Raw genomic sequence first — 12,400 nt, forward strand, 5'->3', positions numbered from 1 at the left:
TGATATCTAATCTGGAAACGGTACTGAAAATAATTTAATCTTTCTTTGATTATTCAGACTAAGGTCAGGATTATGGACGATCCTAGGGTTTTTATTTTGAGTATTTATTATCCTTGCATAATGTGACTGGGATATATATGATGACTGGCACTTTTTAGATGTTCGTACTTTTGAAAGATGCAATTTAACTGTAGTTTCATTGAGTCCATTCACTTTATGACTTCATTCATTCATTCATTCCACAAATATTTGGTTGAGCATCTACTATGCACCATGTACTATGCCAGGCACTGAGGATACAGGGACAAATAATGATGATGAAGAATAAGAATATGAAGAAGATAACAACTGCCTCAAAAGACACTTAAATAGACTTTAGTATTTTAGGGGCTTTAAACATATTAACCCACTTAATTCTCATAACAACCCAATGGGATAAGTAACACCATTATCACAGATGAGAAAACTGAGGTATAAAGACATTAAGGAGCTTGTTCAAGGTCACACAGCTAATAAGTGTTGGAGGTGGTCCCAAGTCCAGGCAGTCTAGGCTCCAGGATCCAAGCCCTTGACCATTAGGCCCTATTGCCTGGGATCCCTGTTATCAAGGAGGTTACATTCTAGTGCAGGAGATAAATGACCAAGATAATACAGACAGTGTGACAGATGTGCCTGGCACATTTTAGCCCATGCCTGGGGAGGCTTCCTGATGAGGGTCCTGCTGCCCACGCTGATGCTGGAGGAGTGGGAAGGATGAATAAGGGACGGATGAGATGCTGGATCAATCAGCACATAGCAGTGTGTGTGCTCTACTCAAAGCCTGGCCCATTAAGGGAGCTGCCTGAGGCCCTGTCTGGCTGGAATAGATGATAATATTTAATGTAACAAAAGCCTGATGTAATGTGTTAAAATTTTTTTTTCTTTTCTTTTTTTTTTTTTTTTTTTTACTAAATTCTCAACAACAAAAAAATCCATTTGGGGTTAATCTCAAAGCCCACAGCAATAGCATGACGTCATATGTCTGTAAGACCCGTGTCTTCCATAGATTGTTTCCTGATTTCCCTGAAAAAAGAATTAGTCAGAAAATTATGTAGCTCTTGAGCTACATCTATTTACATTCTCTTCAGAGGGCTTATAAATGATACCAGGAACAAAAGAAACAAGTCTCTCTTATTGCCCCAACTTTCAGCAGGGTCCTCTGGTCTGGTTAATGAGGCGTGTGTAGGCAGCACTGGGGTGAATCTGTTGTTTTTGTTCCTATTGGTATGGACCGAATTGTCTGGAAATGGAAATCAGCCAGAAACATGTGAAGGGCATTGTCTGCCGTGAATCTTCTTGTTCTGGTCCACCACCTCTGGTCATTAGCACTCTTCCATTCCCAAATTTCAACACTCCTATGATTGCTACTTTAGACCATTTTTACAACTCAGAAATTCCTTCTATATGAAATGTCTTCTGACTGTTCACAAAGAATACGTAACATGAGACCTTTCCTTAGAGTCTTAGCTTTACCTCACCCCATCCCTGCCCCGCTCGGTGTCAGCGTCCAGAGCCTTCCCCCAGCGCTTGTAAATACATCTGTCCAACTTTTATTTGGAAGAACAAATGATAGTTCTGAGCCCAGGTGGGGATAACTTTATTATTATTTTTTGCGGTATGCGGGCCTCTCACTGTTGTGGCCTCTCCTGTTGCGGAGCACAGGCTCCGGACGCGCAGGCTCAGCGGCCATGGCTCACGGGCGCAGCCGCTCTGCAGCATGTGGGATCTTCCTGGACTGGGGCACGAACCTATGTCCCCTGCATCAGCAGGCGGACTCTCAACCACTGCGCCACCAGGGAAGCCCGGGGGATAACTTTATTAATAGCATTATAATAATTCCTGTGCAAACCCACTTACAGTTTTGAACGCAGTTACCTTTTGTGGTAAAATGTGTTTTTGCTGTTCCAGTTATAGGCCATATGTAGATCTCAGGTAAGTTGTTGGAGGTTTTGGTGTAGTGCTTATAATTTTTACGTAACTATGCACAGTTCATCTTCTTTCCTTGAACTGAACACATTTTAAAATGTGTGCTTTAAGAGGCTAAGTTTCCAGAGTGTAAATGTTGCGCGTCAGAGCTGGCCAAGCACTTCCAAGTACTGTATCTATAGTTTGAAGGATAGCTTTCATTTTTCCCTCTTATTTTTTGACAGTGCTTATTTTTTATCTTTGAAGAGAGAAAAAAATAAATATGGAAATGCTTATAAAATCTAACATAAATCTGGTAACTATAAAGACAGTTTTTAAAAAATCTCAACAATGATTGCTCTCTCTCTTGTTCTAATTATTTTTTCGGTGATGTACTTTTATGAATTCCAAAAATGTATTTGGGAAGGGCCTTTCCATACCTTCATCACTGTGGGGAGCAGTTAATAATGAGCTAGATCATCTAGAAAACTGACTTTAAAAAAAGGTTGAGAATAGAATAATTGCTTGCTGTTCACCCACAGTCTAGTGTGTGTCTTTCCATTAATGTTCTTTTTCTATCTCAGAGTCGACCTAACTATGTAAGTCTCTCATTAAAAAATTTTTATTCACTCATTCATTCATTTATTTGATTCAACAAACTCAAAATTGAAAGTTCAGATTTCAAGAAACTTGAAAGGGTTTCTCTAGAAGGGAAGGTCTAAGAAAGTGATGAATATGGGTCTTTGCTGAGTCCAGTTCCCTTGGAGAAGCAACAGTGAGGAGATCTTGTTCACACGAGGTGGTAAGCAACTGATTACTAATCGATGAGTTGGCTGAGTCTTATCTCAAAAAGTTAACCCATCTCAAAGCAAAAGGCAATCTCTCCTTCTTTTTCATGGGTGAGGGTAAAGTCTAGTTCTTTGTTTCCTTAAGGGCAGAGATTAGATTTTTTTGGTAAATGGCCTTAGCACCTACCCCATAGGAGTTGCTGGAATATTACATACAAATACACGTATTCTGCTTTTCAGGTTTTGACAAAGCTGGTGGTTTTTAAAATTTTAATTATTATTATATTTTGGCTTTAGTTTTAGGATATCCTTGTATGGTGAATTTATTGTACTGCTTTTATAGAGCTATTCATCAGCCTTCACAGAACAGCCTTATATTTATTACAGTCATTTGTATTTACAACCACTTGCAGCAACTCTGTGAGGTGGTGAGAATTACTGCCAGGCTGTAGAGAAGAGGCCCAAGGCCCCCGTGGGTTCCCTGAGGTCATCCAGTATGTCAGCGGGTGGCTGGAGTTGGGACTCTGAGAGCGTCTGAGCTCTCACACCTTTCCTGCGTTCCAATGGCTCACAGCTCCCTTCCTCTTGCCTCTTCCTTTCCTGCAGTAGCACTGTTAGTAATAACAGAGCAAATGCCGGACATTGGGAGCCGGAGAAGGGTCTTTGGCTTTTACACAGGGATTTCTTGAAGAGGGAGTTTGTTCCCTCCCTCCTGCAGCTTATTCAAACTGCTGAAACTTTCAACATCACTGATGAAAAGAAGTGTGATGCCGTCATCACCCAGTTTGGCAATAGGGATGTTGCTACCACATTGTGCTCGGTTAGCAGGAAGAACATTCGAGGAAGGTTCAAAAATTTCATAGACACACATACATACATACATATACAAATGTATATATTTGTTGTTCTGACGTGGGAAAGGATGATTGTAGTGTGAGTGTATGCAAATTTTTATTCAGAATCTAGGGCCCAAACTATCTAGACTTCACACTTGAGTTTTTTCCTAACTTTAACCAGTCCTAATATAGAGGGTGAGGATCACAGGTTTACATCTAGAAGAGGTGCGATAATAACTCTGTGTCATTGCAAAGGCAGGTGGCTGGAAGGAAGGAAGATTTTTGAGCTGATGAACTCAGGACAGGCACTGTTGCGGTCTAGGACCTGGCAGCCTCATAGCTAGGGCCATGCTTCTTTTCTTGATGGGTTCCAGAGGAGCTGTACCAATGGTGGAAGGTGTGGCTGGTTGCATATGTACACCAAGCATCATCTGGAGACTGAAGTAGCAAGGATAACATAATTTACTGAACACTTCCCATGTGCCAGGCTCTTTGCACGTATTGCCTCCTTTAATTCTCACCATATTCCTGGATGATAGATAACTGTAAGTATTTCCGTTTTCCAGATTAACACAGGAGTAGGCTGACAGAGGTGAAATAATTTGCCCCAGATCATGTAGAAGCTAATTGGGTTCTGGGAAATTTTTGATGTTGAAAGAGATTTTTTATTTAAAAGACTGGAACTGGCAAATAAGTCTTAATTTTTGCGCTAAAGCCAATTAATTGGTAACGGCCATCTCTGTTGGGAAGGGTGGGAAGGCCATGCCCAGGCCCAGTGGGAAAGGCTGCTATGGTGAATTTACGCTGGTTGGGGTGGAGGGAGGGGATGGTGGTATGAGCGCTGTGTATTTGCAGGCCCTGTTAAAATCGTATTGCAAGAAGAGCTTTAGAATTCATGCAGATATAACCTTTTCAGTTTATCAAAGAGGAAACTGCATCTTAACCTGCGGAATTTTCACTCATTTGATAAACCTGTGGGACAGCTATGTTTAGAACTTAGGTCTCCTGGCTCCAAGTCCTGGGTTGTTGTCTTTGGCCCTATGGGTAAATGCAAAACAGTCCTTTTAGAGAGCATGTAGACAAGAGGTGATTCTCAAGTATTCCTGCACTTTAAAAATGGCTTGAGAGTAAAAGACTGTCAGCCAGATTCTCTCAGCATTATAAAGCCTCTCTCTGCAGGAAGTTGGATTAATTCTTGCAGACTTCAGGATATCAGACTGTTAACACTTTGGAAAGGATTCACCGTGGAGCTCTCTGGGGACATCAGGCAGTTTGGCTCTATGTTTACAGAGAAGCTACTCTGGACACAGAGGAGAGGGCATGATAGCTGCTCCCCAAAACCAAGGTCGCTTAGAGAGAGACATGGATAGGAGCTGAGAAGAAAACTCAGTAGGACTTTGCTCCACTGGACAGTGGAATCAATAAAGACGTGAATGCTATTTTATGGCCCTTGAGCTATGCTTCAGTGTTCAGAAACAGGGGCCCTCATGGGCTGCATGCATGTTCCTGGCATTCGTCACACAAGAGAGCTCCCCATCAGTAAATGAGACTACGCATAGGTGTGATCACCACCTCATTTGTTGGCCTCACTCCGTGGCTGCTCCCCCAGCTCTGGGCTCTCTCCAGGCTAATCCTTGGGTGCCATTATCATTTCCATATTTGTAACAGCCAAGGGAGAGAACTGGTCGCGTGCTCCATGGATGGAGAGGTCCCCAGCATGTAACCAGGTATTGGACTCAGCAGGAGCTTGAGGGTAGACTGCATTGTTGAGAGCTTAGAACAGTGAGCTTCCCGTTTTCCTTTTGATTAGTACATTAGGCAAGTGTGAGATATATTACCTGATGGTCTTTGCTTCAAATCATATGCTGTGAGTCCACTGACTTTTCTTGAAGTCTGGGGCAGAGCACCCTGCCCTCTGGGCTTTTTCTTGATCCACCCTCATCCCATTTACCTGTTAAAAAGATGAAATGAGCTCATTTGAGTATCCAGTAGAATCATAACATGATACATTTTTCTAAAACTACACTGATTTCGGTCTCTGTTATTACATACACATCTTCTGGAGGCATCCTCTACACAGGGTGACTGCTGAGGGTGCTAATGTCCTATCACAGCATTCCAGACCTAAGCAGACAAGTTTCACCTTCTTCCTGTGCTTGTCCTTGACCTAGTAAAAAGCCTGGCTCAGCAGGAAAGCCTTGAGGGAGCCATGGCTTAAATGTTCATATAGTCTATATTGCTCCCACTCTGCCGTGCCCCTGAATGCGGGGCTGAGAACATGGAAGCATCTAGGACTCTGGGTCAGTCACTGTCCTCCTTTTCATATGTACTGATGGATAAATGGACAATTAGAGCAACATACTAAATAAAACGCACCCAGAGTGTATGGCTGCGAAGAAAGCAACTTCTAGCTCTGAAAGCCAATAGGGGGCCTATTCTTTGCAGAGGAGCAACAGCTCTCATCAAAGCACATTTTGTTTCTTGAAACTGTGAAATTGTTTTAAAAATGTGGACAGAATTATTTGTCATGTGGAACCCCAAATCCCTTGATGTTCACTGCACTGCATTGAACCTAGCACAAATGCATTTGCTGGTGTAGTGACCTTCCGCTTACAGTGAAGTTGTTCTGTGGGCCAGAAACTATGAGTCCACTCCAAGGGGCCCTCTGCATTCCCTGATTCACATATGCATTGATCTGGACAACGGAACTTTGTGGGAAAGCAAATCAAACACAGGGTAGGACCATGTGCCCTTTCTCTTGCCAGTCAGTCCTTGGGTTCACAATTACATTTTCAAACTTAGGGAACTATGTAGCCTTCTTCATGGAAGGCTGTAAATCATTCCGTGCATTTTGAAATTGTTGGGGGAATGTACCAAGAATACTGAACAGGAAAGGTTTTTCAGTGTTTCTCCAGGAAAGCTTAGCAGTTAGAGATTGAAAAGTGCTTTGGGTGGAATCCAGAGACTGGAATAGAGTGTCTTCAGAAATCACCCAGCCCAAACCTCTCACTTACACTTGAGGAAACGGAGGCCTAGAGAGGTGAAATCATTTGCCAAGGTTATCCAGTTAATAGCAACGCCAGGACTAGAGCCCGAGTTTTGTAATTCTCAGTTCAAGGCTGTTTCTGCTACCCCTTTCTCTCTTTGCCTCTCTCTCCCAACTAATTTACCCTTTAAATTAAGAAAGAGAGAATCTAGAGGGGTATTTCTCAAAATATAGTTCACAACCATCTGTGTGTGAATCACTTTGGATGCCTTTAAAATGCAGATTTCTGGGATTTATCCAGACCTACCAAATAATATTGAGGCCTGGGTATCTGCATTTTCTTTCTTTCTTTCTTTTCTTTTTTCTTTTTTTTTTTTTTTTTTGCTGCATTGGGTCTTCGTTACTGTGCACAGGCTTTCTCTAGTTGTGGTGAACAGGGGCTACTCTTTGTTGTGGTGCTTGGGCTTCTCATTGCAGTGGCTTCTCTTGTTGTGGAGCACGGGCTCTAGGCGTGCAGGCTTCAGTAGTTGTGGCTCGCGGGCTCAGTAGTTGTGGCTCGCAGGCTCTAGAGCGCAGGCTCAGTAGTTATGGCTCATGGGATTAGTTGCTCCACGGCATCTTCCCGGACCAGGGCTCGAACCCACGTCCCCTGCATTGGCAGGCAGATTCTTAACCACTGAGCCACGAGGGAAGTCCTATATCTGCATATTCTACAAGCTCCTCAGTGATTCTTAGGCATATTCTGTGTGAGAACCGTCAATCCACGGGCTATAAATAGGCAGGTGGCACCTGGCAGGAAATGAGCGCTAACTTTTAGCATCCCTGAATTTATCTTGAGAATAAAATCATTCATTATTCCTTGCTCTTCTTAGTGCCAGTCATGTAGTGAGCTGAACGGGGCTAATGATGGTTCAAAGAGTAATTACATTGGCTTTCCTAATGCCTGCTGTGGGCATAACTATAACTATTAATACTAGCTCTTTTTTTTCCCCACCTGGCAATATTTATTTGCTGTATATTTCTCTGCTGTGCTTGGGGGAAGGTAAACGAATGCTTCGCACATATCCTTGAATATACAGGCCTACTCCAGCCTCTGTTGGTACACAGTACCTGGCCTCAAAATGTCTCGCAATGAGTCCACAAATAGTTCAGTCAGAGTCCCCATCACCTCTCCATGCAGGTAATTATTACTTTTGCCATTTAAGGGAAATTTCAGTACATTGCTTATAGCAATAAATTTAGGACCATATTTGTGCTCTCCTGCTTCTATCCATAGCATAGATCTAAAATTCCATTTCTATGGGGTTACAGCTCTGAACTGTCCTTCAGTATGAATTTTGTTGATAATAAATAAAATAATACCATGTCTCATTTTTTTCCCTCAGCAACTAACAGACTTACAAACAAACAAACAAAAAACCCCTTAACACTCAATTTCCCCTGCATGTGGGAGAGTTCCATATTTCATGGTAGATGAGTAGCTGAATAGTTCTGTAAAATGATTGAGCTGTGCTGTAGGAATGCGACATGGTGGCACTTTGGAAAGTCTCATTCTGGAGTTTAATGGGTTTTGCGGTGTGTTTTGCAGCATGCTCTTTCTGACAAGGCATGTGTGAAAGCCTTTGACCCAAAGACAACTTGCTTACAGGAATGCCTTATCACCACCTTCCAGGAAGCCTACTTTGTTTCAGAAAGTTTTGAAGAAGCCAAAGAAAAGATGAGGTAAATTTATTTTTCTTCCATCTAGAGAAAATAACTTTTAATTTTTCTGGCTCTGTTCTTCTGTCTCTTGAACCAGTGAGGATTGATCCCATATCCTTCTCTTTGCTGTTTATTTTGCAGGGACTTTGCAAAGTCAATTACCCGTCCCTTCTCAGTCTACTTCAATCCCTACACACAGAGTATTGAAATTCTGAAAGACACCAGGAGCATTGAAAACGTGGTGCAGGACCTCCGCAGCGATTTGAACACCGTGTGTGATGCCTTGAACAAAATGAACCAATATCTGGGAATTTGATGTCTGGGACCTGTGTCATTGCCAGCCTGATCTTTTGGGGGCTTAGCAGCAATTCAGTCCATGTCATATAACACCAGTAGCTTTCTGTGTCTTGGCTTGGCTAGTAAGCATGCAATTCTGTATATTTCTACCTACTTGCAACTTACTGTGATAATGTATGAAACACCATAAAGAACCTGATGACAGATAACCACTCACTGTATGAAAGATCGTGATACATTTAAATGTCTTAAATAGATTTGACATTCCAGCTTAGTGTCCTTAACCAAGCTGCAGCTATTGAAAATTGGTAACAAATAGCCCTCTTATGATTCTAGCTCGTGACCTTTCCTTTCTCAGACCTGAGCCTTTCCTCTGTGTTCATTAGATAACATGAAAATAGCAGTGAAACTGTTTCTATTTTCTCTAGTATCAGTGTTTTCACAGCACTATTTGAGATAAACCCAGAATTGTATGAAACTTCCCATCACATTAACAAAAGATTCAGTATTCTGTTTCAAAAATTGAAAGTAGCGAGCACACTAGTTGGAATGGTTTTTAGGTTGATTATTTATACAATGTAAGAAAAGAGAAATTTCCACAAATAGAAAATATATGTTGCATTGACCTTGTAGAAACTGAGTTGTGACATGCTTCCCAAAGTATTTTGGAAGAAAACACTTCCAGAAAGGACATTAGGAAAGACTAAACAATGGGGAAAAATCTTGGGACTATGAATTTTATGCTGGAATAAAGAGATTATCATTCTCAGCTGGTTAATTATATCATAGAGCTTTGATTTCAATGACATAGAAATTGAGTCTCAGAGAGGTTAAGTGATCTGCTTAAAGTAGCACAGTTAGAGGTGCACCAACATTTACAGCCCATCACATCTCACTTTTGGATTGCTAAGACATTCAGCTTGGTGTATGGATGTATTTATGATGTGTAGTCATAGAAGGGAAACTAATGCTTGTCAAAACTAATGTTTATCACTAAATAGGACTTGGTTTGTGATCAAGGGTTGACAGCAGTACAGAAATTTCCTCTCACACCCCCCAACCAAGCTAGGTCTCTGGGAGTCTGGCCACTTGGCTAAAGTTTGGGCAAATTTGGGTAAACAATAGTGATATACCACAAATTTCAGTCATCTTTGCTATAAGAGGTATAATCAGGTGATTAAGTGAACAAATAAAAAATTGCTGAATGAGCGAATGAATTTTAGCTTCTGATTCCCTTAACAAATGCAGTCACTGTTCCTCTAATTCTGCTTTAGTAGCACAGAATACTGGGTGGAGGAAAGAGGGGACACGAAAAAGTAGAGAAGAATAAGATGATGAAATGACTTTTAAGTTAGCAATTCTAAAATATTTACTTGAGCAATTTCTAAGGATGTTCTTTAAATAGGAAAGTACATGTGATTTCAAACTAATTTATACAGTTGTATGGCCCGTTGTGAGTCAGAAATTTTTGGACGAAATGTATTCAGGAAGAATATGAGAAAGAGTTAAAATATATATCAGGGCTTCCCTGGTGGTGCAGTGGTTGACAGTCTGCCTGCCGATGCAGGGGACGCGGGTTCATGCCCTGGTCTGGGAAGATCCCACATGCCGCGGGGCGGCTGGGCCCGTGAGCCATGGCCGCTGAGCCTGCGCGTCCAGAGCCTGTGCTCCGCAACAGGAGAGGCCACAACAGTGAGAGGCCCGCGTACCGCAAAAAAAAAAAAAAAAAAAAAAAATATATATATATATATATATATATACATACATATATGTATATATATATATATATATATATATCAGAGAGAAGTGAAATTACAATGAAAAATCAGAGGCTTGACTATCAGTTATCTTAATGATTGAGGCTCTCATTTCTGAAAGATTCTCAGAACAGTGGACTTTTTGAGAAGGCATCTGGTGCCTAGAATGTGAGAGTCATGCAGTTTAAATGCTATGTTACGTGAATGAGACAGTGCCTTGAAGAATTATCAGCGGTAGAGAAATGAGCAAGCTGAACCCAAATAAAAGGATCTAGAATGATCAAGTCGTTGTCAAGTCCAATCATTTAATAAATCCATAAATCCATAGTTTCTTACATCTTGCTTTGCTAGATCTAGATGACCCTGAGTAATTAGCTATTTATAAATATTAACCTAGAAAAATAACCCAGAAAAATGAATCCAGAAATTTCCAATGAAAAATAACAAGAGACTAAGAACAATAATTTAGAAATTTCCAGAACTAGTTGCTGAATTTTCTCAAAGGAGAAAATGGGCTGAGAAACTCTTAATGTCTGCTTTTTCTGTTGTTCCCATAATTTAGTGTTGCTTTAGATAACATTTTGTCTTTTGTGACAACATGGACGGACTTGGAGGGCTTTATGCTAAGTGAATAAGCCAGATGGAGAAAGACAAATACTATATGATATCACTTATATGTGGAATAAAAAAAATACATCAGACTAGTAAATATAACAAAAAAGAAGCAGACTCACATAGAGAACAAACTAGTGATTACCAGTGGAGAGAGGGAAGAGGGGGACGGGCAAGATAGGGGTAGGGGATTAAGAAGTACGAACTATTAGGTATAAAATAAGCTACAGGATACAGGGACAACATGGGGAATATAGCCAATATTTTATAATACCTATAAATGGAGTATAACCTTTAAAAGTTATGAATAACTATACTGTACACCTGTAACATATAATATTACAGCCACTATAATTCAATAAAAAAGGAAAAAACCCATATGTAGCCATCAAGCTTCCCCCTTCTAACCCCAGTGAAAGGGGAGCTTCTTAGTTAAATGTACTGAAGGAGAATTATATTTAATTGTAGACAAATTCCCTCAACAAAAAATAACATCTGAGCTATCTTCTGATTGACTATAGAGGCATCTTTAGTGGTCTTACATGTGCAAAATCTATGTTGTTTCAAAAATAGAAGCGCTGCAAAGCAAATAGGCTTTCCTGCAGAGCTTATATAGGTATCATACAAGGAGGAGGAATTATTTGATTCTTCTTAGATTTGTTCTCCATTTGGAATAGCATGGTTTTTGCCATATGAAACAATGGAATCATGGTTTTCATTTGTTGTGAGCATTTAACACGCAAATGCCATTACAACTAATAGTGGGAAAAGTCCTATAAAATTTAACAGCCATCATAGGAAAAGGGTTGGCAGAAAAAGTCCCCAAATGGAAGTAGTACAACAAAATAATCACAGCCAGCTTCTTGTCATATCTGATACCTGCTCAGTGTAACCATTTGTCTCAGTTATGCCTCCTGACTTAAAGCTAAATTAAATAGATCCAAGGGCAATTATAAATTTAAAGACACTTGCTCACTGTCATCTCACTGTGAATCGCTACTTTATTTTGGCTTTGCTGCTGTCTTCTGTAATCTGCCAATCAGAAGTCAACCCAAGGTTCTTAGCAAGACCAGGCTTCTTATGTATCACACCTTGCAAAAAACAGCCGGAATCTGATTAGTCCAGTTTTTTTCTTAAAGCATCCTTGTCTGTTATGAGTTGGGGTCAGGCAACCAGTATATTCTTGGATGATCAGTTTGTTTGGCATAGTGGATTGTTCATAAATTGCATGTTTTAAGAGTAGGGAACTCTGACCCAGAGTGGTTAAAAACATTTTTTTTTTTTTTTACATTAGTGTTAAGGGTTGTGAAACTTGGGTGTCTGGCTTAGTCTCAGTTATTTACTGTGTAATTTAGAAATGATGCTTTATGGGGATGATATACCTGTGCTTGTCTTGCTTGCATAGTAAACGGGGCTGAGCCTAACGAATGTAACGTATTGCAACATTTACCAGCATGAAAAGTTCTCAAATGAAAAACA

At 40.6% G+C, this 12,400-nt stretch overlaps 1 protein-coding gene across 1 annotated transcript in view; it reads left to right on the plus strand.

The window, feature by feature from the left end:
• Positions 1-8,682, plus strand: part of TPH2 (tryptophan hydroxylase 2) — a gene marked incomplete at its 5' end in the record, with an annotated part of 88,930 nt that extends 80,248 nt beyond the window's left edge. The window contains 2 exons of the mRNA XM_082665789.1: positions 8,143-8,276; positions 8,397-8,682. Of these exons, the coding sequence (XP_082521915.1) occupies positions 8,143-8,276; positions 8,397-8,571 (309 nt within the window). The 3' untranslated portion in view covers positions 8,572-8,682. The remainder of the gene's footprint in view (positions 1-8,142; positions 8,277-8,396) is intronic.
• Positions 8,683-12,400: the final 3,718 nt, after the last annotated feature.

This window comes from Grampus griseus (genome assembly GCF_964374135.1).
Source record: "Grampus griseus genome assembly, chromosome: 11".
Classification (NCBI taxonomy): domain Eukaryota; kingdom Metazoa; phylum Chordata; class Mammalia; order Artiodactyla; family Delphinidae; genus Grampus; species Grampus griseus.